The 25,856-nt window shown below is 42.3% G+C and overlaps 1 protein-coding gene across 1 annotated transcript in view; it reads right to left on the bottom strand.

Annotated features, from left to right (window-relative positions):
- The window catches only part of KATNAL1 (katanin catalytic subunit A1 like 1), an 86,673-nt gene that overhangs the window by 20,710 nt on the left and 40,107 nt on the right, over positions 1-25,856 (bottom strand). Inside the window, exons 5-7 of the mRNA XM_018555475.1 lie at positions 13,423-13,550; positions 9,161-9,266; positions 7,816-7,974 (exon numbers count right to left, since the gene is read on the bottom strand). Of these exons, the coding sequence (XP_018410977.1) occupies positions 7,816-7,974; positions 9,161-9,266; positions 13,423-13,550 (393 nt within the window). The remainder of the gene's footprint in view (positions 1-7,815; positions 7,975-9,160; positions 9,267-13,422; positions 13,551-25,856) is intronic.

The following is a 25,856-nucleotide window of genomic DNA, read 5'->3' as shown; positions in this document are numbered from 1 at the left end:
CCCTCACTTTCTGCTCTGTGACTATGACTATAGTGACCGTATTCCAGGCCAAGGTAAACACTAAGAAGAATGAAATACTGAAAGAAAATTTAACCTTTCCCCCCTTTACCCCCCCCCCCCAAAAAAAAACCCAAACAAACATAAAAGCGCATATAATGCATACTTTTAAAACCGAACTCCAGTCCAAAATAACAACGCACATTTGAATGGCTAGTTAAAAGATAAAATAACAAAACTGGCTTTTGCTGCAATATTTACCTTTAATGCAGAGATTTCCATCAGGAGTACATTATTTCTGGCACCAACAGGGTTATTCACAAAAGGGTAAAGAATTTGGAGAAGGCAGGAGAAGTGAACAATCTAGGACAAAATAGCTGAACTGGAATGTGAGCTGAATTACAGACTTTTTCCAAATCCGCTATTTTGTTCTAGATTGTTCACTTCTCCAGAGTTCTCCAAACTCTTCATTCTTTTGCCAATAACCCTGTAAATGTCCTCAGTCTGATGGTCAGCATCATTCAACTCACTTCCCCTGAGGCTAGGTCATTCAGGACCAGCCCCAACCTGTGACTGGACAGTGAAAGGAGAAGCAGCACAGTGAGGAGCTAATCTCTCTGTTACTCTGTTTGCTCTTCCAATCGACAAGCTTCTTTTCCACAAAAAAAACTCTTTTACTGCTTCTTCCTCTCACACTCTGCTATACAGGGACTGCAAAAGGCTGATACCAGGTCAAATCCAGGTATTCACACAGTTTGCATTTCAAAATACATTTAATGATATATTAATGATTGCATAGTTGTTTAAATGTGCGTCTTGTGTATCTGCCCAGATTTCAGCTTTAAATTCAGGAAGGGACAGACCGCAAATAAATCAAGGTGCATGGCCACGACAACCCCAGCAAACTAGTTAGCAAAGCTTGGTCTTAAAGGAGAACTATGGGGTTAAGGCTTTTTCCCATAGTTCTCCTTAGGGTAACGGGAGGACACAAACTAGCGTCCTCCCGTCACCCTTAGCTCAGTATACCGCGAGCTACAGGTCGCGGTATACTGAGACGCCGCAGCCGGAGAGTTTTCCGACATCGATGTCGAGATCCGCCCAGCTGCGTGAGTGACAGCTGGCTCTGCCTATCTAGAGGCAGAGCCAGCTGTACCCGCCCCCTCCCCCGTCCGTTCCGCCAGTCAGCGCTGGCGGAGCGGGGAGGGGGGAATCCATCCGCTCCCCTGTCACGGCAGAGAGCCGTGACAGGATCGAGGAGTGAGCAAACACCGGTATGTGTTCGCTCACCTCCCGATCTACTGAGCCGACCTGTGACAGTCTCATTGTCACAGGTCGGCTAGAACTATGAGGTGAGTGGAAAGCACTCACTTCATAGTTCTCCTTTAAGAAACAGAACTTTTTTTGTTTAGACTGAAGTTTTTGTTTAACAAAATGGAAACAGCCCTCATCTTTGCTTCATTACTTGCCATTATCTATCATTACTAAAGAGTGACTTCTATGTCCACCTATAGTACAAGATATTGAAGTTTTAGCATTATCAAAGAATGCTACAAAAAGGTCCTTGTATGAATTTTCAAAGTGTGAGTCACAAAAACATTCATTGCAGAAGCGCTCATACACAGGAGCTCTTGAATTCTTGGGTGAGTCAGCCCCTGGTACTTTGAATAAGACCAACTACAGACAAAACTTTTTTTTTTTGTATTTAATAGAGCGGGTAGGAGTCTGAACATCTATCAAACTTCTATTGCTGTGCATGTCCTTATTAAGGAGATATTCCCTTACTACCTGTTCCGATGACACCGAGACAAGAAATAAGTGGGTGTGGGTGTCACCAAGACAGGAAAACACAGAGAGCTATCAAAAGCGGATGTTCTAACCCCTGCACACTTGACTTAATAATTGAGCTTTTTGTGCTCTCTCTGTTGCCATCATACTTACTCTGTCCTCAGAGCAAATTGCCCGTATAGTGAAAAAAGACAACAGTAAAATGCCAACAAAAGCTCTAAACTCCCTTCACATAAAAACTATAAAAAGAATGTATTGGCTGGAGTTGGGCTTCAATGGCAGGATCTTCTTGCCACAATAAAAGACAGTGTCCCTCTCCACCTGCCGCATCATCCAGAAACTTCTGTTCCACTCTGCATAACAAAAATAGATCCATCAGGTAGCAGTAATGCCCCTGTAAGGCCACATCAGGTGTGCAGACCCAGGACACCAAAGGTCTTCTGTATATCATATATATAGATATAAGAAATAAGGCAATTTAACTCTCCAACATAGCCCTCCATTTTAATATAGGAATACTGTCCTAAATCTTCGCTCATTGTACTACAAAGCTCAAACAGGGCTAAGGTACCCATAAGCAAGACAAAGTACATTTATTTTGATATACTCCCTCTCATCTCACCTCTCTCACACTTCTGCTTCTCCTGACTTCAGGGGATATCTCAATCCTGGCCCTCTCCTTTCTAATACTCACCCTTCAAACCAGCACTGCCTTTCCCCTAGCAGCAGCTGCAAACCCTGATTTCTATTCCCCTGCTTCCCAGAACTGGTCCTTCCTTCTCTTGTGCCCTCTGGAATGCCCGTTCTGTCTGTAACAAACTCACTGCTGTCCACGATCTTCTTATATCAAATTCCTTTAACATGCTAGCTGTTACTGAAACCTGGCTTCAGGAATCCGACTCTGCCTCTCCTGCTGCCCTCTCCCATGGTGGCCTAGATTGGACGCACTCACCCAGACCCAATGGACGAAAAGGAGGTGGAGTGGGAATCTTCCTATCCCCACAATGCACTTTTCAAGTTCTGCCTTTACCTCCCTCTCTATCCCTCTCCTCTTTTGAAACCCACTGTATTCGCCTATTCTCTCCAATCTCACTGAGGATTGCAGTTATATACCGCCCCCCTGGATCGGTATCTCGCTTTCTGGATGGATTCTCTGCCTGGCTACCCTACTTTCTCTCCTCAGAAATACCCACTATCATTCTTGGTGTCTTTAACATTGCTACTAACATTAAACACCCCAGCCTCTGCTCAATTTCTTAACCTAACCTTTTCTTTTGATCTAACACAATGGTAAGACACTCCTACTCACTCTGATGGTAACATACTAGATCTTGTTTTCTCCCCAACCCTGAATCCCCCTACATGGCACACTGTCACCCGGAGAAACCTTCGCCACCTCGACCCTTCCCTTCTCTACTCTGCTACTGACTACCTCTATGACACAATCTCACCCTTGTCCTGACCTGACCTGGCTATTTCTGTCTACAACAGCTCACTATCATCCTCTCTAGACACTTTGGCTCCCCTCACTACACGCAGACTTAGACCACGACCACAACCGTGGCAAACAAATGAAACCAGACATCTAAAAAGACATGGCCACACACTTGAACGACTTTGGTGAAAAACTAGGATTCTGCAAGACTTCACCCTGTACAAAGCTGCCCTCCTAAAATATAATAATATAACAGACTTATTTTGTCACTTTCATTAACTCACTCTCATCCAAACCTCGTCAACCCCTTTCTACCTTTAACTCTCTATTATGTCCTCCACCACCCACTAACTCAATCACTGCCCAGGACATTGCCATTCATTTCAAAAACAAAATAGATACAATTCGGGATCAGATCGCCACTGTGCAGTCACCTTCCCCTATTCATGTACCAGACCCTCCATCACACTTGTTACTTTCCTCTTTCGACCCTGTCACCACAGAGGAGGTGACCAAGCTTCTCCCTGACACCCACCTCACCCACCTCATCCCCCTGGACCCTGTTCCCTCAGCACTACTTCGGTCACCCTCTTGCTCTATCCTACACTCTCTTACTCACATTTTCAATCTCTCACTCTCTACTGGCATCTTTCCCTCCCATCTGAAGCATGCCCTGGTCACCCCAATATCCAAAAAACCCTTAATGGACCCTACCGACCTAAGCAATCTCAGACCAATCTCCTTACTCCCATTCACCTCCAAACTCCTAGAACACCTTATCTACAGCCGCCTGAGTCGCCACCTTGCTGATAAAACATTCTCGACCCCTTACAATCTGGCTTTAGCCCCCTACACTCCACTGAAACCACCCTCCTAAAACTCACTAATGACTTACAGTACATACAGCTAAAAACAATGGCCACTATTCCCTACTCTTGCTATTAGACCTTTCTGCTGCTTTGGCACTGCTGACCACCTGCTCCTCTTTAAAAAAAACTCCAGTCACTTGGGCTGCTCTCTCGTCGTTCTCCTCCTACCTAAGCGTTCCTTTAGCGTCACCGAGAACTCTAACTCCTCCCCTCCTCTTCCTGTAGGGGTTCCCCAAGGCTCTGTCTTTGGACCCCTTCTCTTCTCTATCTACACCTCCTCCCTTGGTCAATTAATAACCTCACATGGCTTCCAATGCCATCTCTATGCCGATTACACTCAAATATATCTTTCTACTCCACAACCCACTCCCTCAGTGTCCTTGCGTGTCACTAATCTACTAACTGACATATCACTCTGGATGTCACAACACGTCTTAAATCTAAACCTTTCAAAAACCGAGCTCTTGATATTTCCTCCCGCCCGTGCACCTTCCCCCAACTTTTCCCTTGAGATTGTTAACACAACTATCCAACTCTCCCCCCATGCCAAGGTCCTAGGTGTCATCCTTGACTCGGACCTCACCTTTCTTCCACACATCCAATCAGTATCCAGATCCTGCCGCCTTCACCTTCGTAACATCTCCAAAATACTCCCCTTCCTCACCAAAGAAACCGCAAAATTACTCATCCACTCACTTGTTATATCTCGTCTTGACTATTGTAACCCCCTCTTTCCCAAGACCTCCTGCTTTCTAGCTCCCTTTGTCAACTCCTCCCATGCTCGCTTCCAGGACTTCTGTAGAGTCTCTCCCATCCTCTGGAACTCTTTACCCCAACCTGTCAGTCTGTCTTTCACCTTGACTGCCTTTAGGCGTTCCCTAAAGACTCATCTCTTCAGGGAAGCCTATCCCACCTCAACCTAACTGCTCAACCATCATGTTCTCAAACAATTCATCCCCACACAGCTACCTCCTCATGTATCACTTCCCCCTCCCTTTTAGATTGTAAGCTCTCACCGGCAGGGCCCTCCTTGTATTTTGAATTGTATGAATTGTATTGCGATTGTAATGTCTTCCTTATATTGTAAAGCGCTGCGCAATCTGTTGGCGCTATATAAATCCTGAATAATAATAATAATTTATTGAGAAAATATTCCAACTCTGGAAATTGCAGTGCATATATCCAGTGCATATATAACACCTTTAGCTCATAGCAGGTGATATGTAGATATAATATATGACCAAAAGTTTTTTTACACCTGACCATTACACCTGTATAAGTTTGTTGAACATCCTATTCCAAAACCACAAGCATTAATAGGGAGTCCCCTACCCCGCTTCTTGTGGCTAGGATAGGCTCTACTGCCCGGGAAAAGCCTTTCATAAGAATTTGGAGTTTGCCTATAGGAATACAGCCAAATGGGCATTTGTGAGGTCAGGTACTGATGCTGGACAATAAGACCGGCGTTCCAATTTACCCCAAAGCTATTCAATAGTGTTGAGCTCAAGGCTCTGTGCGGGCCACCCCAGTTCCTTCACATCAAACTACTATATGTCTTCATGGACCTGGATTTGTGTTCAGGGGTATGGTCATGCTCTCGCCAATAGTTCTGTGCTGTGAAAACCTAACTTGTTGCAGTTAGTGTGAAACAGGGAATGAATATTTTTTTTCCCCCTGAATAATTAAGGATATGCATAACTAAACTAAAGAGACATTTTAAAGAATCCCATATTGAGAAAAATATGGAGGCAGTCATGTATCACCTCATACAAATTGCCTTGTTGTCTCTGGCTTGAATACGGACTTGGAAAAAGTGTGAAAATGTGAGAAAATGTGAAAGTCGGAACTCCTTATCTTCATATTTGCTCCAAGTCAATGGTTCAGAATTGCCTAAAGCCATGTGAACAGCATGACTGCCAGATAATTACAATTTTCAGAGGGAAAGGTTAGCAATGGCATCCTCCATCTCCTCTCACTACAGGTTTCCTTAATCGAATGTATTTTGAAATCCCTAACAAACAAAAATGCAAGCTCATATTTTGGTGTTCACCGACCACCACAATACAGGTGACCACAGGATTTTACAGAGTGATTTGGCCTCGTATATGTAAGAAGGAATGATGAAAAACACGCATAGGCAGATAGGTAGAGATATTTTCACGCTTAAAGAGGAACTAAAACTAAATTCGCTCTATCTAATAATTGTCCCTGTATGATAAAAAAAATACTTACTAGTTCATGGAATCCAGCATTGTCTTCCTTGCAACCAATCTTCTCCTTGCTACACTTTGCTCCCACTCTGCCTTCTTGAAACTCCTCCTTGAGACTCCTTGGAATTCACGCAAGTGTGCAGACATGTCACATATCTCTGTTGGGTATTTGGGATCTGTGGTATGTCGGCACATTCGCAGGATCTCGCGGCATACATGTGACTAAAACACTACCTCCTGGGATGTGTGATGGCTGGCTAAAAGCTAAAGAAGAGTAAAACCTTAAAATATTTTTTACTGCATTAAGTGTTCCGTTGAGGAGATTTTACTTCACTTCTATCTTAGAGATACATCAGGAAATGAGAGTAAATCTCTACAACGTAAGGGACTTCTCTTTTAGGCCTCATTCACACGAGAAACGGCCGGCACGTACAGCTCCGTGCAGCGTGCATGGCCGTATCAGGCAGCTCCGGGGAAGGACTGATGCTGCATGTGATTAGTACGCAGCCCCTGTCCTTCTCTATGGGACTACGTGGCCGTACACCGCCCTACGCTCACCCACCCTGCACGTCTGTGCAGGTGTCAGTACTCGTACGCTGACAGGATGGATCCTGTCTGCGTCCGAGCCGGGACACCCGCACCTGTACGGACCTGCACTTGGGGTAAGCGTAGGGTGACATACGGCCGCGTAGTGCCTTAGAGAAGGACAGGGGCTGTGTACTAATCACTGCATACTTCCCGATACAGCCGTGCACGCAGCACGGAGCTGTACGTGCCGGCCGTTTTTCGTGTCAATGAGCCCTTAGACATCTATCACTGGAACAAATGTCCCTATTGAAAGATTTCCCCTCTGTTCCTGAATGTCAGTAACCCAAAATTCTGGATCTTTGCTCACTTTCTTTGGCAGTGAGAAATGGTCACCATGACAAACAGAGAGGATGCATCTACCCAGCAGGGACACAGACAGTTAGTGAAAATCTGATGGGGGTTTAAGCACTTCCCTGCTCTATGCAAAACATAAAAAAATGCTTTAAGCTATAATTTAATTTCCTATTATTTCCCCTGCGGTAAGCAGTCACTGGCTTTGGCTGCTCTTCGCTTTCCTCATATTAGCATGTCCGCATGGGCAAGCCCCGGCACTCATTTATGTGACAGCTGACTGTGCACTCTGGTGTGTCCATGGCCCACTTTAGACTCCTATCAGAGTTTAAAAAAATGAGCAGCCCATACGAACCAGCCGCATTGATGTTTATCATACAAGTAGTCAGAATGTTTCTGTCTGCTTGCTGTGGCTTACTTCATGTTGCACTTTGCCATATTAAAATCAGCATCTCAGAAGGTGGCAACTTCTTTCAAATACCGTCATATTGTACTTTAATTGTATTCTCAATTACATATAAATTTTCCATGTCCTTAGATGTCTTTTTTTTTTTTTTCCCTTAGATGTCTTTTAGTGCTGCTTTCAACATTACAGACAGGTGCCACTGAATCATGCAGTGAATTACAAAGAAAAATGTACCATTTCAAATAATAAGCGGACCAGCTTTTCAGACTCCCCTCTGTACTTGGAAGTTAAAGTTGAAGAAGAAACATTGAAAAATGTCGTTCCACATTCTGTGGCTACAGCTTTAGCCAGCATTGTTTTGCCGGTTCCAGGCGGCCCAACCATTAGAACGCCCTGAAAGGGAAGAGAGGTTAATACAACAGGTCTTTTTTTCATGCAAATTATAGGCAAAAGTTAGGATAAAAAAGACCTGCACTATTTCATAAATATATTGCAATATGGACAAAAAAAATCTACACATTTTAAAGATTATAGGTGACATCTATAAAAGGAGAGTGGATACTCTGTAATCACTGAAACTGCAGTTTACTTCATTTCCTGCATTTTAGAAGGCATTCATAAAAAAGGCCATGGTGGGGAGCCTGGGCATCCACTTACCACTGCAGAGAACACTGTGATTGGGAAAAAAGGTTGATCACATGACTGACAAGCCACGTGACTGGGCTTTCCTTCTCTAATTACATAATTCTGGTAAAATAATTGCCTTTGGGGAAAAATACAATTTTTTCAATGGTCACTTCGATCCATTATGTATACAGTATATGCTTTATTAAAGGTTGTCCCCTAATAAAGCATTTATATGCTTTATCAGGGTTGGGGGGGTTGCTGGCAGCACACATAGAGCCACAAGGTTTGGGGCAGCTCTCTGGGGGTGCTGTGTCCCACTCAGCTGAAAGGCTTCCACAATGTTATTTAAAGCTACAGCTAACACTACCCATATTAAGATCCATGTTCATCCCATTTAGAACAAAGTGACAGGACCTCTTCATAATCCAACACCTAAATTCACCATCGCTCTTAGCACAAAATACCCTGTGTAAGCTCCATGACAAAAGGTGTCAGAGCTTATTTCAAGACTGATGATGTCACCTCCTATGTCAAGTCACAGTTTAAAAAAAATGCACAAGCAGTTACCTTCAGTGGAAACCACATGTTAAAGCAATAAGAAGATGCAATAAGAAGATGCAAAGATACAGGCACCCGACATATTGTATATGCACATCCTAACCTTTACTGCAAAAACCTTGGGCTACCTTCTAAGCTTCCCTGTGTTTTTTTTATTGTGATGGGTGGCAGGAGGAGAGGAGGAACAGGGCCAAGCTCAGCAGAAAAATGTAATAGAGACCCCTTCAACTAAACTATCTTGATACCATTGTTTCAGAATTAACTGGCCAAGACATTTTTGGCTTTTCATTGAATTTTAAAATATTGGGTATGGAATAGTTTATTCAGTATATGTAACCGTCTCTATACTTATACAATAGAAACAACATAGCCATGCTATTAGTTTTATACTAACCCGCCAGGGTCTTCTGATACCCTTGAAGAAGTCAGGCATCCACATGGGAAGGACTACAGCTTCTCTTAATAGTTTCTTTGCTTCCTCGAGATCAGCAATATCTTCCCTATTGAATGAGGCAGACAAAAGAAAGATCTATAAAGTCTAAAATCTTAAGAAATACTTTGCTGGGCAATGCATATTTGTTTGTTCCGGAATCATTATTGGAAAAAAGAATAAGAATTTAGTGTCGGATCATCAGGGGTTCTTTAATGGAAGCAACATATTTAAAATGGCTGAAAATGACTTTAAAAGCCCTTTAACGTGTTCAAAATGATAGGATTTTAGCAGTTGGGTTTACATCTACTTTAATAGGCAAGTGTGTGAAAATGTATTAAGAACATCTGATAAGAACCACTGTGGCAAATAAATTGGGCTAATAATTTCATACATGCTATATACAAATATTGATAACATCCAAAAATATTAATATGGCCCACATAAAAATAAATTAAAGTGTATGTAAACAACTCTCATCTCAGCTTATAAATTAATGAGTAGCAAAAACCATAATACACACAAGGCCAGGGACACTTGAGGATGGGTAATAATAGTGGAATCCACTCACGGGAAGGCACACAGAAGCGCTGATTTTGCAGATACAAGTGTTCTCTGCTTTCCAGATTTCACCCCAGTGAGTTTCCTTGTTTCGTTGAGCATGCACAGAGAATTAAAATAAACCCTGTTTATAAATGGAATATATTTTCCCATTAAGCTTGGATTTAGATTTTGCACACTACATAGTAGCCCATGGCATTTATTAAAATGAGCTCCAGACACGGGACTTTGAAGCAGTATTTACCAGTCACTTGCGGGAGCTTTTTATTTATAATACCAAGATATTCGCCTATGAAAAAATAATCATCTCATTGCGAATACAACAGCCGGCCCAAATATGCAGCTTTATTGTAAATACATATTACATTTCAAGTTACTGCAGAATAAATTCCCAGGTAGGTGCAGGATTTACAGACTTAAATATAGCCGTGTTTTACTTAGGCGTAAATCACTTAAGCCAGTAACAATTTCTAAAAGTACATTTGTAGAGCGGGGATTTAACTGCACCGCTGCCTCTTGTTGCTTTACATATGGTCTTACTAGATTTATCCCCTTCGTTGTAGTTAGGAAAAATATTAAAAAGCAGGAAGCATACTTTTCTTATACCAACATAACACCCACAGGGAGAAGGTAAGCTTGGATCAGCCAGGATATTAAGGTAAGAAAACCATTGCCAGAGAGCGGGAGCTGCAAGGCCAGACAAACCTACTGAGCGTAACAAATGTTGGTAACTTTAAAGCAATATTTGTACTTGTTTACCAGCCTGAGATAGGACTATCCTACTCCTTTTTAGCAGTCAAGGTAGCACACAAATGCTGCCTCAATTCAAATATTGTTAAGTGTCTATCCAAAACTGACATTTTGGTTTTCAGTAGATATTGGAAAGAAAACACCAAATAGTATTCTGTACAGTGGTACCTCGGTTCATGAACTTAATTCACTTAAAGTCGTGAACCGAATTGGTCGCGAATGAAATTAAATTTCCCCATAAGGTTCAATGTAAACAAGGTTAATCCGTTCCGACCCCTACAAATGTGGTCGCGATCCGATTTTGGTTGCGAACAGATTCAAATTTTCCCATAGGGTTCAATATAAATGAGGTTAATCTGTTCTGAACCATATGAAAATTCATTACCACTCTGCACTTTCTTTTTACCACCATGCTTGCTCTGCACTTTCTTTGTAGCCATGCTGGATTGAATAATACTGTATGTGCTAAAAAGCACACAAAAAAGCATCACAGCAAGTGTGCACAGGTCTGTCTGCGACCGCAATCTCGACTAGAGGAAGCCACGACCACATGTCAGAGCAAGGAAGATGGCCGCGGTCATGTTCGTCACCCGATTTGGAGTTCGCAAACAGAAGCAACATTTTGCTGAACTTCCTGTTCGCGAACCAAAGCGTTCATTACTTTAAAACAGGGGTGAACAAATTCATATGGAACTCAGGAGCCAGTAGGATTCTTTTTTGTAGGAGCCAGCTTCATTGACAACTAGAGAAAATCCCAAAAGTTAAGTGCTAGCCAGTGGCGTCACAAGGGGGGTGCAGCCCGCACCCAGGTGACACCAAAAGTCGGGCACTCGGCTCACGAGAGCCCGACAGTGTCAGGAGAGTGGAGGGGACCCAGCGGCATACCTCATCCCGCCGGGTGAACATCCCCTCCTCTCTCTGCCGGTCGCCCAGCACCAAGATGGCCGCCGGCAGGCGTCAATCAGATTGCCACGCACGATGACGACACGCGGGGTGTCACCCGGTCTAGACAGTTATTTTTATGGATCATTGGCTACCTGGCTTCTGGGATTTGTTTAATCCTCCTTTAAAAGAAGATTTTTCTGTTACATACACTGGGGGAGGAGTGCAGGGATTCGGAATTCCAGGCTGACATCAATGTCAAGGCACTCGTATGGCAAATAACAATTTAGCCACAAATAGAAAAGGGCATTCAAACCTTTGACAACTGAAAGGTCATATCCTACATACATGATGTAAAGTGGACATTGCCAGAGCTTTCTAAACAAGTTCAACATAATGTTCTGGAGAAGCATCATTTAAGAGGTGTTATAAAAAAATATCCCTGACTCTGAAAATCCCCCAAACCAAAAATGATAAGCTACATTTGTGCTCACTTTTCCTCCCAACACTAACTGAATACAGTTAGCTTCTATGGTGGTAGCAAGCAGTGCATTTAATTAATTTACAATGCTTTTCTCAAGCTGGCTGGAGCGAGTACTGCCCATATGCTAGCCAGCCAAACAGACTTTCATGTGCTGTCTATCATCCATTTGTGAGCTTTGGGTAACAGGAGTAGCCACAACTTAAATCCATTATCAAAGAATAGAACAAATTTGGCACAACTGTTACTCTATCTAGAGAACGTTGTCTCCCATAACTGACTCAGTAAGATACTGTTTGCTAAAGCACTGCGCATCATAAACAAATGCTATTACAAAATATATATACACTATTTTCACCTTTTTTTTTTCCAATACTGCCAAAATGCTAGCCATTCATATGCGTAGATTTCTTTGGGTTGTCTGTTGATCATCCATTTGTGAGTTTTGGGAAAAGAGCCCTCATTTAAATCCATTATTAAAGAATAGAAAGAAACCGGCACAACTGTTAAAGCGGTCCTTTACCCCCTTTCACTAAAAAATCACATCAGTATGCTGATTTAAAATCATCTAACATTCATTAAACAAACTTGTTTTTCATTTACTTACAACTAGAGTTTATCTACTTCCGGGTCCAGTTCTGGATCACATGATGTAATGTGCCAAACCATTGCATCCTGGGATAATTACATCAGCAGTGCATTGCTGGCAAATCTCATCTGTAATCTCTCGAGATCTCAGGGAAAGAATTTTTCCTCCCCTGAGATGATGTGCATGGTGACATGTCCTAGTGACATGTGCCAGAAATCCAGGAAGTAAAAGGAGAGTTAGTAATCTGCCCTTAGTTAACATGGCCACTGTCAGAAGACTTGGGAAGAATAGAGAAATAAGGTCTGCAAAGAATACAGAGCCGGCAATTATCTAAAAGTATTTGTTGGCAGATTGTCATTAATAAACATTTCTAAAATGTGTGTTTGTTGTTATTTTAAAAATATATATGGGTAAAGGTCCTCTTTAATATCAAAAGACTTGTATGGGAATGCAGAACCCGCCTGAAGTGAACAAAAGCTTGCTGACATTGGCCCTTACGCTACCTAGAGAAGGCATTCTTTCATACTTCAGTGACTCGGTAAGGAAAGTATTATTAAGAGAAGCAACCTAGAGGACAGTGACCACTCACAGAAGGACCTACAGAGATCTACAGCGGAGACGAGGAGAAATGGTTCATGGGACAACTATGTTCTGAACACTCCGCAAAGGTGTTGAAAAGAAAGATGTTGCTAAAATAAAACAATAACAAATCCTGTTGAGTGTTTGCTGAAAGACATTTGAAATATGCGACAAAGATGGGGAAAAAAACTCTTTGGTCTGGCAGAGCAAAATGTAACTTGTTGGCCTTCTTCCTAAATGCTTTGGGTATAGCATGCCAATACAGTTCAGCAATCTGAGAACACTATTCCCATGGTGAAGCACAGTGGTGACAGCCCCATACTGCTCTTTTCATCTGGAAGGCTTAGGAACTCTTCAGGAAAGTACCACGGACTATGCACATACCAGTGAATGTTGGGATTCCTGGAAATAATGTCCCTTTCTAAAGCGTCAACCAGATCCTTGTCATATCCAGTACCATCAAACTTCTTCATTTCACCCTCTCCACCTGCGTCTTGCTGATTTTTCCGACTCTGCACAAATAAGAGTAACGCAAATATTTAGCATGATTCAGCTCAAGAAAAAAACAGTACAAAAATACATTTCACAGTATAAAATTAATAATAGGCGTGGTAAGTGAATTAATCTGCAAAGTATCAGATACAATTGATACTAGCCGTGAAACTGTGTGGTACTCTTAAAAACAAGATCACACAGGGACTCGTATACACACATACACAATCAAATACATACATGCGATAGGTTGAACTTGATGGACCTGTGTCTTTATTCAACCTCAATACTATGTAACTATGATACAATGTGAAAAGCATAACAATAAACAAAACGCATGTGTGTACCATACGCCTCAGTGCAAATAATATATTGCTACAAAATTTTCCATAAACATGAATCTTCAACAGTCCGTTATGAAATAGATATAGAAGTGGAGGAAAGGTAATCTCAGTCTCCTGGGACCATCACCAAAAAATCTTCTGGAATGCACCCACCAGGGTCTGTATGCGCTGTTCCTCTATTTCATAATGGACAGTTGAAGATTCAGGATTATGGACATTTTTGTAGCAATATATTATTTGCACTGAGGTATATGATACACACATGCGTTTTGTTTATTGTTATCCTTTTCACATGGTTTCACGGCTAGTATCAATTGTATCTTATACTTTGCAGATGAATTCACTTAGCGCAGCTTTTATTATCAATTTTATATTATATCTGATCACACAGATTTCAGCTGCTGCTTTACTTGATTGGAGTAGTGGCGCGAGGTTTCACATTATACATTTCAGAGTATAGTCGTACCATGCACAAGAGACCCTCTAATTATTCTTTTCTCACCAACATGAAGGAATAACCACATATTTGCTAATCCAGCAACATTACTTTGATCATTTGAAGCTTAAATGTATTTATTTTTAAGAATCATTGTTAACCTAATTGTGCCTGAGACATTCTCGCTAAAGGAACCCAAGAGAACAATTCTAAAGTAAAGCGGTTTTATCCAATTAAATAATCTTTACATGTACTGTATATTCCAAGAAAATTTAGCTTTTACCATATTATTTTCAAACAATTCAAAGTGGCAAACTATTACTTTGTCATGTATATGTTTTAAAGCAAATGAAATGTTGAGGAGATTCAAGATGAATTACACACAAGGAACCTATATGGAGCTTTGAAGACATCTACTCCATTGCACTATATGAGCAATTCTAAAGATATAATTTACACATGTACCAGCAATTCCAATTAATTGCTGGAGTATGAGAGAAAACGTCAAGCTCTGCATGGTATTTATGCCACCAAATGCCCAGGGAATTAACTTTTCTGGTTGAGATGCCCATCCATCAACCTGCAAGAAACTAAACATGTAAACACTAGAGAGGGTTGGGCTAGAGTGAAAATCTACAAGCACATACAGAAGGATGTTTATCTGTTACCATTTAGCGAGACTAAACTCAGGAGTTAAATATTAAAAATACATTCATATACCTGAACTATTAACAAAAATGTATCTTATTTGTGTATCACTCGGCTGAAGATCCTCAAATCATCTCTGAATTGGTTCTGACAGTGTCCTTCCTTCTGGAGGGGGGCTACTTTTGTTCCCCATGGTCCCTGTGTGTGTTGTAAAGTAGCCACCGCTCCAAACTCGCTCCTGTGATGGACAACAATCTCATGTTCAGTTTACTAGTTGATGTGGAGATTGTAGCCATAAAAGGTAATTATCATAAATTTGTCAAGTTTGTCTCAAATTGTCTCACTGCTCCTGTTTTTACCATTGTTTGGTTATGCAAATTTCCCCTATTTGCGCCACAGCCCATAGCCAGGAAATGAGGAGCAATTATTCCAATGGGAAATCAAACTGAACATAAAAATCTGACAAAACATCTATCCCCTCACTCCATCTAAAAATACAATGTTTTTGCTGGAGTAAGTTATTATAATGAGGATGAAGTTCAAGTGTACCTAATCACCAGAACAAAAATATTTTTACACCTTACCACTCCTTGTCATGGCTGCATTAGTTTTATTTCCCAGTAACGCACTTTCTGTTCTAGAGTGACACCAATCTCTCACTGTTCTATATCTATGGAGAAGCATATATATATAATTTATTTTTGCCCCTACATATAAAGAAAATCACATTTTGACCCACACTGCACCGTGTTTACTATGCTTTCCCCAAGCCAGCTGGGCACAATGCTATGGCAAACACAAGGCAAGTGTATAAACATCTGTGGGTTGCTAGAACATCAACTACTGGACTGATTGACGGCCATCCTGTAGAAGAGTAAACTGCTGCTGAGCACTAGTACTTCAGCAGATCCACTGGCAATATGGTGGTTGTCACCACAGAATCTTCTGATCTGAGGGGTGTATCTTTATTTACTGTAAATGTTAGGGAAGGCAAGGGGGCCTCTGCAAAAGTGTAGATTATAGTAGGAATTCAAATTTTACACAAAAAAAAAATGGTTTCTAGTCTAAAGGCAAGGGGCTTATGGGGCCATTGTAAAGCCGTGCCACATTTACACTCATGACAAGTCTGCTGCAGGGACTTGAATAGCCAAACACAAAAATAATCTAATCTCTATAAAATAATAAGTATAAGAAATATTGTTAGAATATTGAAAAGCTGGAGTTACATTGGATTCTTTGAGAATCTCACAGATGACATGTAATTATCAGAGAGGTTCAGTTCCATCTCCAGGTTTATAAGAAAAACACTATCTCTTATATCTCATTGACTTATCTCGCTTGTCTTCGGAATTTTAGAAAGCTGCAGTATTCTGTGTGGCACACTTTTTAAAAACTATTTCCTGCCTGCCATCTAGTGACCATTACAACAAATTCAGATTACACAGATACCCCTAAAGCTGGCTTACACTGTAATATTTTCTTTGTTCAAGCTGCAGGCTGAACAAAGAAAATATAAGATTCCTCCATCTACGCTGAGCGTTGACCGAGGAATCTTCCGCTGTCCTTCTGGCGGCCGGCAGAAGCTGCCAGAATACCAGAACAGAGTCCGCAGCTGATTGGCTACCATTCTGTTCATTCGAAGATCTTCCAACCGGCTCCTTCGATCAGCTGATTGAGGGATGCCGGCAGAAAGGGTGCCGACAGCAGCACCCATTGAGCGAATTTCAGCCAGTTCATCAAGAACCAGCTAAAATTCACATACTGAATGGTCAGCTTAAGACTATATCAGACTCCTCATCCGTGGCTTGCTCACACCAAGTCCAGTGAGCTGATTATTTTCTGTACCCCACCACACATGAAAAGCGTGAACAGGACATGTAGATAACAATTGTTTTCTATGTGCCCCGTTTATGCCATGCATGTGTGTTGCAACATGGCAGTTGTTTATAATACACAGTGGTTTAAAGCCCATCCACGGCCAAGTGCTTTCCTCTTTCAAGAAAGCCTCATTGTATCTTTAAACTTGCCATGCATTCAAAGCTGGAAAATCTTCATCCAGGTCCGATCGACATGACCGCTTGGGTATACCCAGCTCGAAAGGCCCCCGCTACTCCAGTTACACAGGAAAGTTTGTTGGGCTATGTAACAAAGACACAATCTGCAGAACTACCAAAGGGGCATTGAGGAGACCCGTCGGTCAACCAGTGAACAGCTAGCTGGCAGGTGTAACAAGACTACCTAACAGGAAATGCTGCCGTCACAGGTAGCAGGCAGCATTCCTAATTGAGGTAATGGCAAAAAGAGATGAGGGCCACTTAAAAAAAGTATGCGAACAATAAAATTGGGGCACATGCTTTAATAAAAAAAAAAAAAGCAGAAAAACAGCTTTAAAAAAGGGATTGTTATGCAGTTAGGGCTTAGCGCCACTTTAACAATGGTCCCTCTAGTCGAAGCTAAAAGAAAAAGTGGCGTTTTACTCTAACGTGTACCTCTAATCCAAGCAATATGACAGCACACACAAAAAGTTCTTGAAATGAGGGCAAAACGAGTACTAACTACTTGGTTTTCATTTCTAGAAGTTCTCAGTTAAATGGAAAAGATCCAAAATGCCACTGCAACAAAAAGCCAAAAAAGATTTGGCCTCTAGGGAGCAATCTGCACAGGAAAAACCCAACAGTTCCATGGTTTATAAATGACTCTCAGGATCTGCAGAATAACTGTGGCTACGCTATGCTTTAGTAACTAAAGTACACACAATCAGTGCTAATAGTGTGTCAGCTACACAATTCAAACTTTCCATTAAACACGTAATTAATGGAGAAGTTCACAGCCAGCTAAATCAAATGATCAAGCGACAGTGCCGTGCACAAGCTCAGCATTATTTCACTTCTTAACACTCATCTGTTTGCTGCAAACAACATCTGTATTTTTCTAAAGCAAAGCCTATGAGAGTAAATTAGGATCAATGAGTGAAAGGAACACAGCTGCCAAAGTAGTATCAAAGTCATATTCCATAAGATTTGGTACAGTCTCTCAACATGCATGCACTACATTAGGGCTTGTTCACACCAAATGCAGACCAGATCTGCATGAGTTTCTGCACACGCAGTGCAGTGTGTTGTACTGCGTTTATTTTTTAGTTTAAAATGGGCTTTCCAAACAAATAAAAACTATCTGAATTTAAAAAAAAAGATCTTTCAGTGCGTTCCAGGGCCTTTGCATGCGTTTTTGATGCGTTTGCATGCGTTCCAGAGCAGGTAAAATAGGGCTTGCTGCAGTTTTTTTTACATGCTCTGGAACTGAACGCTGTGGTGTGAACTAGAGCCCAAAATACCATTGGAATACATTGGACGCAGTTTTGATCCGGTCTGTAACTGCTCTGCTCCTGGAACGCCCTTGGTGTGAACTAGCCCTTACACTATCCATTTCTCTCCTGCAGGTTTGTGCACATCAATTCCATTCTAGAGGATGAATATTCTCCAAGCAAAGTCTTATGCTGACCATACACTCTGCATGCTAGTGTGCATTTGGCATGGAAGTCTAAGGGCTTGTTCACACCAAGCGCGGAGCAGATCCAGAGCAGAGCAGGTGCAGACCGGATCAAAACTGCGCCCAATGTATTCCAATGGTATTTTTTGCTCCAGTTCACATTGCAGCATGCAGTTGCAGAGCAGATCCAGAGCAGGTGAAAAAACTGCAGCAGGCCCTATTTTACCTGCTCTGGATCTGCTCTGGAACGCATCAAAAAACGCATGCCAATGCCTGGAACACACTGAAAGCCCATTTTAAACTTAAATTATTATTTTTTTAACCCAGAAGAGCCTGGAACGCATCAAAAACGCGTTATAAAACGCATCTAAAAGACTAGCATGCGTGTGCAGAAACCTGACCGGATCTGCTCTGCATTTGGTGTGAACAAGGCCTAAGGCTGGCCATAAACTGCTCTATTTTATTTATTTTGTATTCAACCCGCAGGCTAAACGAAAAAAAAACGAAATAAAAAATAGAGCAGATTCTTCCATCAATGCTACGTGCGCGTTGATCAAGGAATCCTGCTGTCGGCTGTCCGTATGAAGATTTTCCAACTGGCTGCTTGCAATGGTTCCTCAATGACCATCCGAAATGTGCACAATGTATGGCCACCGTAAGGACCCTTTCAGGTGGACACCCATCTGCTCCAATCAGCAGGGGAACTGTGCACAGATTCCCTGCTGACCAGGAGCAGTACGGAATGGATGCTACTTTTGTGACATCCATGTCCATTTAGTTTTTTTTCTGAAAGCTAAACTAAACTGATCCATCTAAGATTTACGTCCAAAAAAAATTGTGAAGTATGCAAACCTTTTCAGAACTAAAACAGACTTGGAGGCTATTGGATGTAAATTAACACTTGTCCATTTACATCCAACTGTCCACAGAGTTAGGCCCCTTTTACACGGACAGATCCAGATCAGTCTTTTTGATGGATTTTATTGGAAACCAATTTAAATGGATAATTGTTTACATCCCATTACATCCCAGTCCATTTGATTTGCCCCTCCCCCAGATGGGGGAGAGGGGAGGTACAGCTGAATCTGGCACCTATGGGAAGTGTCCATACATGAATCGACCAAACAAAAGTGGTCCCATGTAGTCTGTATACAAACACAACTCTTATGCAACCATAGTGATCATCTTAACCGTTCAGTTAATGTCTGTGAAGGTTCTCATTAACCTGGTGTTAAAACAACATTGTATGTGGCAAACAATAGATGTGTGGGCGGGGGGGGGGGCGAGACATCTATTGTCTGCAACATACAATGCTGTTTTAACACCTCCCTCTGGGCAGGCTAATAACACCTCCTAGCTCCAATTATGCAAATGCAATCAACACCTGGTTGCCACTAACAGATTAGGTGGATCGGAGCGACATATTTATTCCCAGAGAATTTTTGTACAAGTCATTCTGAATTGAGAAAGTTGGTTGGATAACCAGTGAAACGTCTTCAAGAAAAATACAACAAGTCCAGTTGCCTTGACTTATTTTTTACAGATACGTTCAGTTAATAATTGTCCTGTAAACAATATTTATAGTCAATATATTGCATTCCATACCCATGACACTTAAAGTTTTAATAAGAACTCAGAGTAGGATTATCACAGCAACGCAGCGGCTATTTCATTGAGAATTCAATGTTGAAATCAATGTTCAATAATGGTCGACATGGAGCCGTTCCCAGTTGCAACACGGTCCTCAGGTTTGTTGTTCATAATGTTTCTGGTTGTTCTGAAATGTTCAAGAAACCACCAGACCCTACCCGCACTGCAAAGACGCTGGAAAACATTGCCATTGCCCGGTGCCCGGGACAGTCTGCCCGAAGACATGCAAATGAGTTAGGGTTGAGTTGTGATTCAGTGAGAACCAAGATGACGTGCATTCGCACCGCAAAGTCTTTTTGTTGCTCATAATCTCTCACATTGAGCTGTTGAACAACCTGCATTTTGTATGGATGGAACCTTAAATCTCTCTGTAAAATGGTTCTCACTGATTCACGACTCCCAGTGCCTCTTACCCTTGCAATGTTTTCCAGCATCCTTGCAGTGCGGGCAGGGCCTGGTGGTTTCTTGATTATAAGGTTTCTGGTTGTTCTAAAATGTTCAACAAACCTGAGGACCGTGTTGCGACTGTGAATGGCTCCATGTCAACCAACATTGATTTCAACATTGAATTCTCGCCGAAATAGCCGCTGCGTTGCTGTGATAGACTCAAAGAACAAAGCTGTCGTAAGCAAACAATGTTGTAATGTCCACTGCTTCATTGTGACTGAATTGGCGTTCCAGTGGGGGGGGGGACACACCTAGCTCGTCCCCCTCCCATCACCACTTACTGTGTACTACCTGTTCTAAAAATGCCCGACTCCTGTGCTTCACCCTGTATAACCCTTCCAGTGAGGCTACCCCCACACTGCAAGGGTTAAGTGCTCATTTTTGTCTAGGGTCTAAAACAACAAATATATACTCACCCACACCTAGGTCCCGCCTGGCTGCTAGACCGGTCCCTGCAGCCTCTCTCTCACCGTCCACTCACGAATTGCACTGCATTAGACATCAAGATGCCAAGGAACATTCCACCACCAGAGCAGAGGGGAAAGAGACTGCAGGGACCAGTCTAGCAGCCAGGCTGGACCGAGGTTCATGTGCAGGGCTTGAAAAATCCACTCGTCTGTGATGAGAGGAACGGTGAAGCCTGACGAGCAGCTTCCCGGCCGGCCGCTGTAATTACACGGCCGGGAGCTTTATATTCCAGCGATCGAGCGTCTCTAAGAGACGCTCGATCGCTTCTATTAGCAGCTGTCACTGCTGGTCCCAAGATCCGCTGTGCCCGATGCGGCCGGGACCGGCACGGCTCTGTGACAGGAGATCAAAGGGAGTTCAGTACACGATCTCCCTTTGATCTCCTCTCAGTCCCCAAATGCAGGAAGTGATGTATATTACATCACTTCCTGCATTCAGTGTCACTCTCCAGCTACAGAAGCTGATGAAGCAGATCTCTGCTTCATCAGCTTCTCTGGGGGTCCCTAGGTGACATTAGGGGTCTTGGAGAACCCTGATGTCTCCATAAAGAGGACCTGTCATGTAAATTGGCTATCACATAGGGGGCTTCTTATCCCCCCATGTGATAGCAATAAAGTTGTTTGTAAAAAAACAAAAAACAGTAATACAAAAATGAAAGAATCATAAAAAAATTAAAAAAGAAAAAAAACATTTAAATCCCCGCCCCCCACATACACACGCATATATGCGTCAGGTGCGCCTATGCGCGAAAACGACGATTGCGCCTATTGTGCCGCACGTTACATATCGCCTCAAACGTCGGAGAGCAATAATTTCAGAGCCATTAATCACTGCTAACACGAAACTGATGAGCAGTAAAAGCGTTTTAATCGTTGCCTATGGGCGTTTTTCACGATTTTGCGGGCGCACGCAATTTTAAGGTTTGACATGTTTGGTGTCTATTTACCCGACGTGACCCCGACTTTTATGTTTTACTAAAAATATGGGTAAGAATAAATGTTTTATAACATAACGTAGGGAAACTTTGTGTTGTTTTTTTTTTACATTTATGGTACTTTTTTCATTATATAGTAAAAAAAATAACCCCCCCAGTGGTGATAATATAGCTCCAAAATAAAGCTCTATCTGGCCCCATAAAATGTTAACATAAATTGCAAGGCTATAGTCCGGTCATGCTGACTGGTGACATTTTTGACTGACTGGTGAGACACCATCAAATTTGTCAAGCCCTGTTCATGTGAATATATCTGTGTTATTTTAGATACTACAGCAAAACGAGCAATTAACCCTTGCAATGCCGGGGTAGCCCCACTGCAAGGGTTACGTTTTATTCTGCCCGGAGTTCTTAAATAGGTCTAAAATGACAAAACAGGGGGAATGGTAGCAAGAGAGAATGGTGATGGGAAAAATCTTGAGCTTATGAGGATCTCTTTGCTTTCAACTTTCAAACTCTACATTTCTTTTATTCTTAATTGAGCATTATAACTATTTAACGTCCCTCTGAGGAAGCCGCTGTGTCTTTCGGGGAAGAAACGCACTAGGAGCTGACTAAGCTTTGTTCCAATGCACATGTGCAGAAAAGAAACATGCTGCACAGAGTAGAAGAGCAGACTGAGGAAAGGGATGACATCACCAATGTGCTGCTGCTCTCGCATTGTCCAACTAGCAGGTTGGGGGGTCTCTTCTTCACCATGTTGTGCTAATGCTGCGGTGGAGGTCAAGAATCTGTTTGGAAGATGTCTGGATTATTAAAACTGGCCATGTTTTTGCTGCAGAACAGAGCTCTTAGAGTTGTCTGTAGCAGACAATTTACAGCTTTTGTGTTTTCACAGTTTAGGTTAGAAAAGTGAAAACCAGCATACAGTTACTCAGTAACCCCATGCAATGGGGATGAATGGTAACCAGAATAAATAGAGTGAGCCATATTTGCTAATTACATACCCTGGCCCGGTTCACTTAAGGGTCTGCGTTGATGAGATAGAGTCGATGGCATCCCTTTGAGATGCTTCTGAGATCATTCAGAATCCATTGACAAGTGCTTCTGACCTGCATCAAGTAGGTTTTGCACTCCTATAGACTTATGGGGCTTCAACACCCACTTGAAGGCGAACAAAAGCCCATTGACACAGGCCCTAAAAGTACAGACAAATGATCTTACTTCACTGCACTTTCCAATCAGTGGAAGCCTAAAGCTGGCCATACACCTTACAATTATCTGCAGATTTTCTGTGGTCAGATGGAAAAGGTGCAACAGATTCCTTCATCTACACTTAACTCTGTGTATTTAGTAATCTCCACCTGGGCCAATCTGTTGCACTTTTTCCATCTGACCACAGAAAATCTGCAGATAATTGTAAGGTGTATGGGCACCTTTAGGATCAGGACAACAAAGAAAACCTGTCAGGAAAATAAATACTCACTCCCCTGCTGTGCACTGGGCACCCTCTGCTGCCTGAAACTGCATTGACCTCCCATCATTTTCCTTGTTTGTACTGTCAATGTCTGCACCATGCTTGGCATTATCCCCTGCCTCCCATGTGACAGCACCTAAACCTGCTGACTGGCCGCTCAGGCCCTGAGCACTGCATTGTTGGAGTATCGTCATACCTGGTCGAGTTGATGAAGTGATAGCAATGATTAGTTTATGCAGTAGGCACCATTCACACCAGGGCGGAAGCGTTCCAGCGTGGTTTTCACATGATTTTTGAAAGTTTTGAATTGCGTTTCAGCACTGAGATGCAATTAAAAACTCCCAAAAATGCGTTGAAATCTACAGGTGAAACTCGAATAATTAGAATATCGTGCAAAGTTCATTTATTTCACTAATGCAACTTAAAAGGTGAAACTAATATATGAGATAGACTCATTACATGCAAAGCAAGATAATTCAAGCCGTGATTTGTCATAATTGTGATGATTATGGCTTACAGCTCATGAAAACCCCAAGAACCCCAAATCCACAACCTCAAAAAAGTAGATTATTACATGCAATCAATAAAACAAGGATTGTACATAGAACAATATCGGACCTCTGAAAAGTACAATCATGCATATGTACTCAGTACTTGGCTTGGGCCCCTTTTGCAGCACTTACTGCAATTACTTTTGCACGATATTCTAATTATCGAGTTTCACCTGTATATGGAAAACGCGCTGATCAGTGCACAAAAAGTGGCTCAGAGAGCATTCTGAGCGGCAGGCGGTTTGGATCGCGCGGAGCTGCGCAATCACATGAACGGTCCCCATAGAAATGTATGGGATTGTTCATGTCAGTGTTTCAGTGCGGACAAATCCGCACGACCGAACTGCCCTGGTGTGAACGTTTTAAAAGACAGAATGCTAAATCACATTTGCTGATAAAGAGATGGCCACTAGAGGGAGTACTTAGAAATCTGCATATGAAATGTAGTAGAATAGGAAGTAAAAATGTGCAAGGTTAACCGAAAATTACTTTTAGTCAAATGTTGCAATTATAACTCAAATGTATACGGTTTGTAAAGTCACTAGCGTCGCTCTTTAAAAGGAGAACTACGGGGGTGACGTTTTTTTTCCATAATTCTCTTTTGGGTCACTGGAGAACATATACTAGGTCCTAACGTGTCCCAAAACAGTCCGCTGAATGCCGAGAGCGCTGCAGCCAGGATGGATGCCAACAATACTGTTTAGATCCACCCAGCTGGGTGATTGACAGCGGGCTCTGCCTATATGGAGGCAGAGCCCGCTATGCCTGCCCCCCTCCTCCGTCTGTCCCTCCAGTCAGCGCTGGAGGATCGGAGAGGGGGGGGGGGGATTTCTGCAGGGAGCGGTGGCTGACAGTCACCGCTGTCTGCAGGGAGATGATCGGAAAGTGAGCGAGCGAAGGTATGTGTTCAATCACTTCCCGATCTAAAGAGCCGATGTGTGACAGTTTCAATGGTTGTTCAACTATGGGGATGAGTGTTAGCCTTTCCCGAAGTCTGTAGGCCAGTCCTGGCCCTGCATTCACCCTCTGGCTTACAGTGCATCCCTCCTGGCAACCAGCATTCACCCTCAGCTTACACTACACTACTGCACACAACTTTTCCCTTCCTGACAACTTGTTTTTCCCCCCCCCCCCCTCTACCTAACCCCTAGCTCACAACACATTCCACCCCACAACCCCACTCACAGTGCATCCCTTCTGGCAACCAGCATCTACGCCACTCCTAATTCATCCTTCCTAGCAAATTGCATTAGTAAATATCATTCATAAACACTCCAATTCTGGAATTGACACACCTTTGCTAGCTGATCTTAAAAAGCAACAAAGACTGTGCAACAGTCATAACTCCCAGCAAAAGGTTCCCTCATTAACCTGGCTGCTGAAAATGGACAGGTAGTTACATCTTAAAGAACATTATTATTAAATGAATGTAGTATAATGTAAGTACTAATGTATGCATCATATTTAAGTACGGTAATACTTTATACAAATATAGTACAATGAGCACAAAACTATTTTGTACCCCCCCCTAATATTTTAAGCTAGACTTCTGTCTGCAGAAACAATAGTGCTGTGCACCGTAAATGAACCAGACTGCAGAATTCTGACACTGCTGCTCACATAATAAAACGTCTGCTGAATATATTTTTATGCTTTTTGCATAATTAAGTCAAACACCTATTTTTAGGCAAAGCTTAAGGTGCTTGGACATTTTTTTACAGCATGATTTCTAGCAAGCAAGGGCTCCTTGGTACTCATCTCAGAGGGCCACAAAGGAGTTAAATAAAGCCTATATTCTACAAGACATTAATAAGGTACCAGGCAAAGCCCGCAGGACAGAATCCTTTGCAGGATCTGAAAATGATCGGAGCGGCGGTGCCGT

This window comes from Nanorana parkeri, unplaced genomic scaffold (genome assembly GCF_000935625.1).
Source record: "Nanorana parkeri isolate BGI_ZX_2015 unplaced genomic scaffold, ASM93562v1 scaffold198, whole genome shotgun sequence".
Lineage (NCBI taxonomy): Eukaryota > Metazoa > Chordata > Amphibia > Anura > Dicroglossidae > Nanorana > Nanorana parkeri.
The sequence above is the reverse complement of the archived record's forward strand: the minus strand, read 5'-3'. Positions and strand labels throughout refer to the sequence as shown.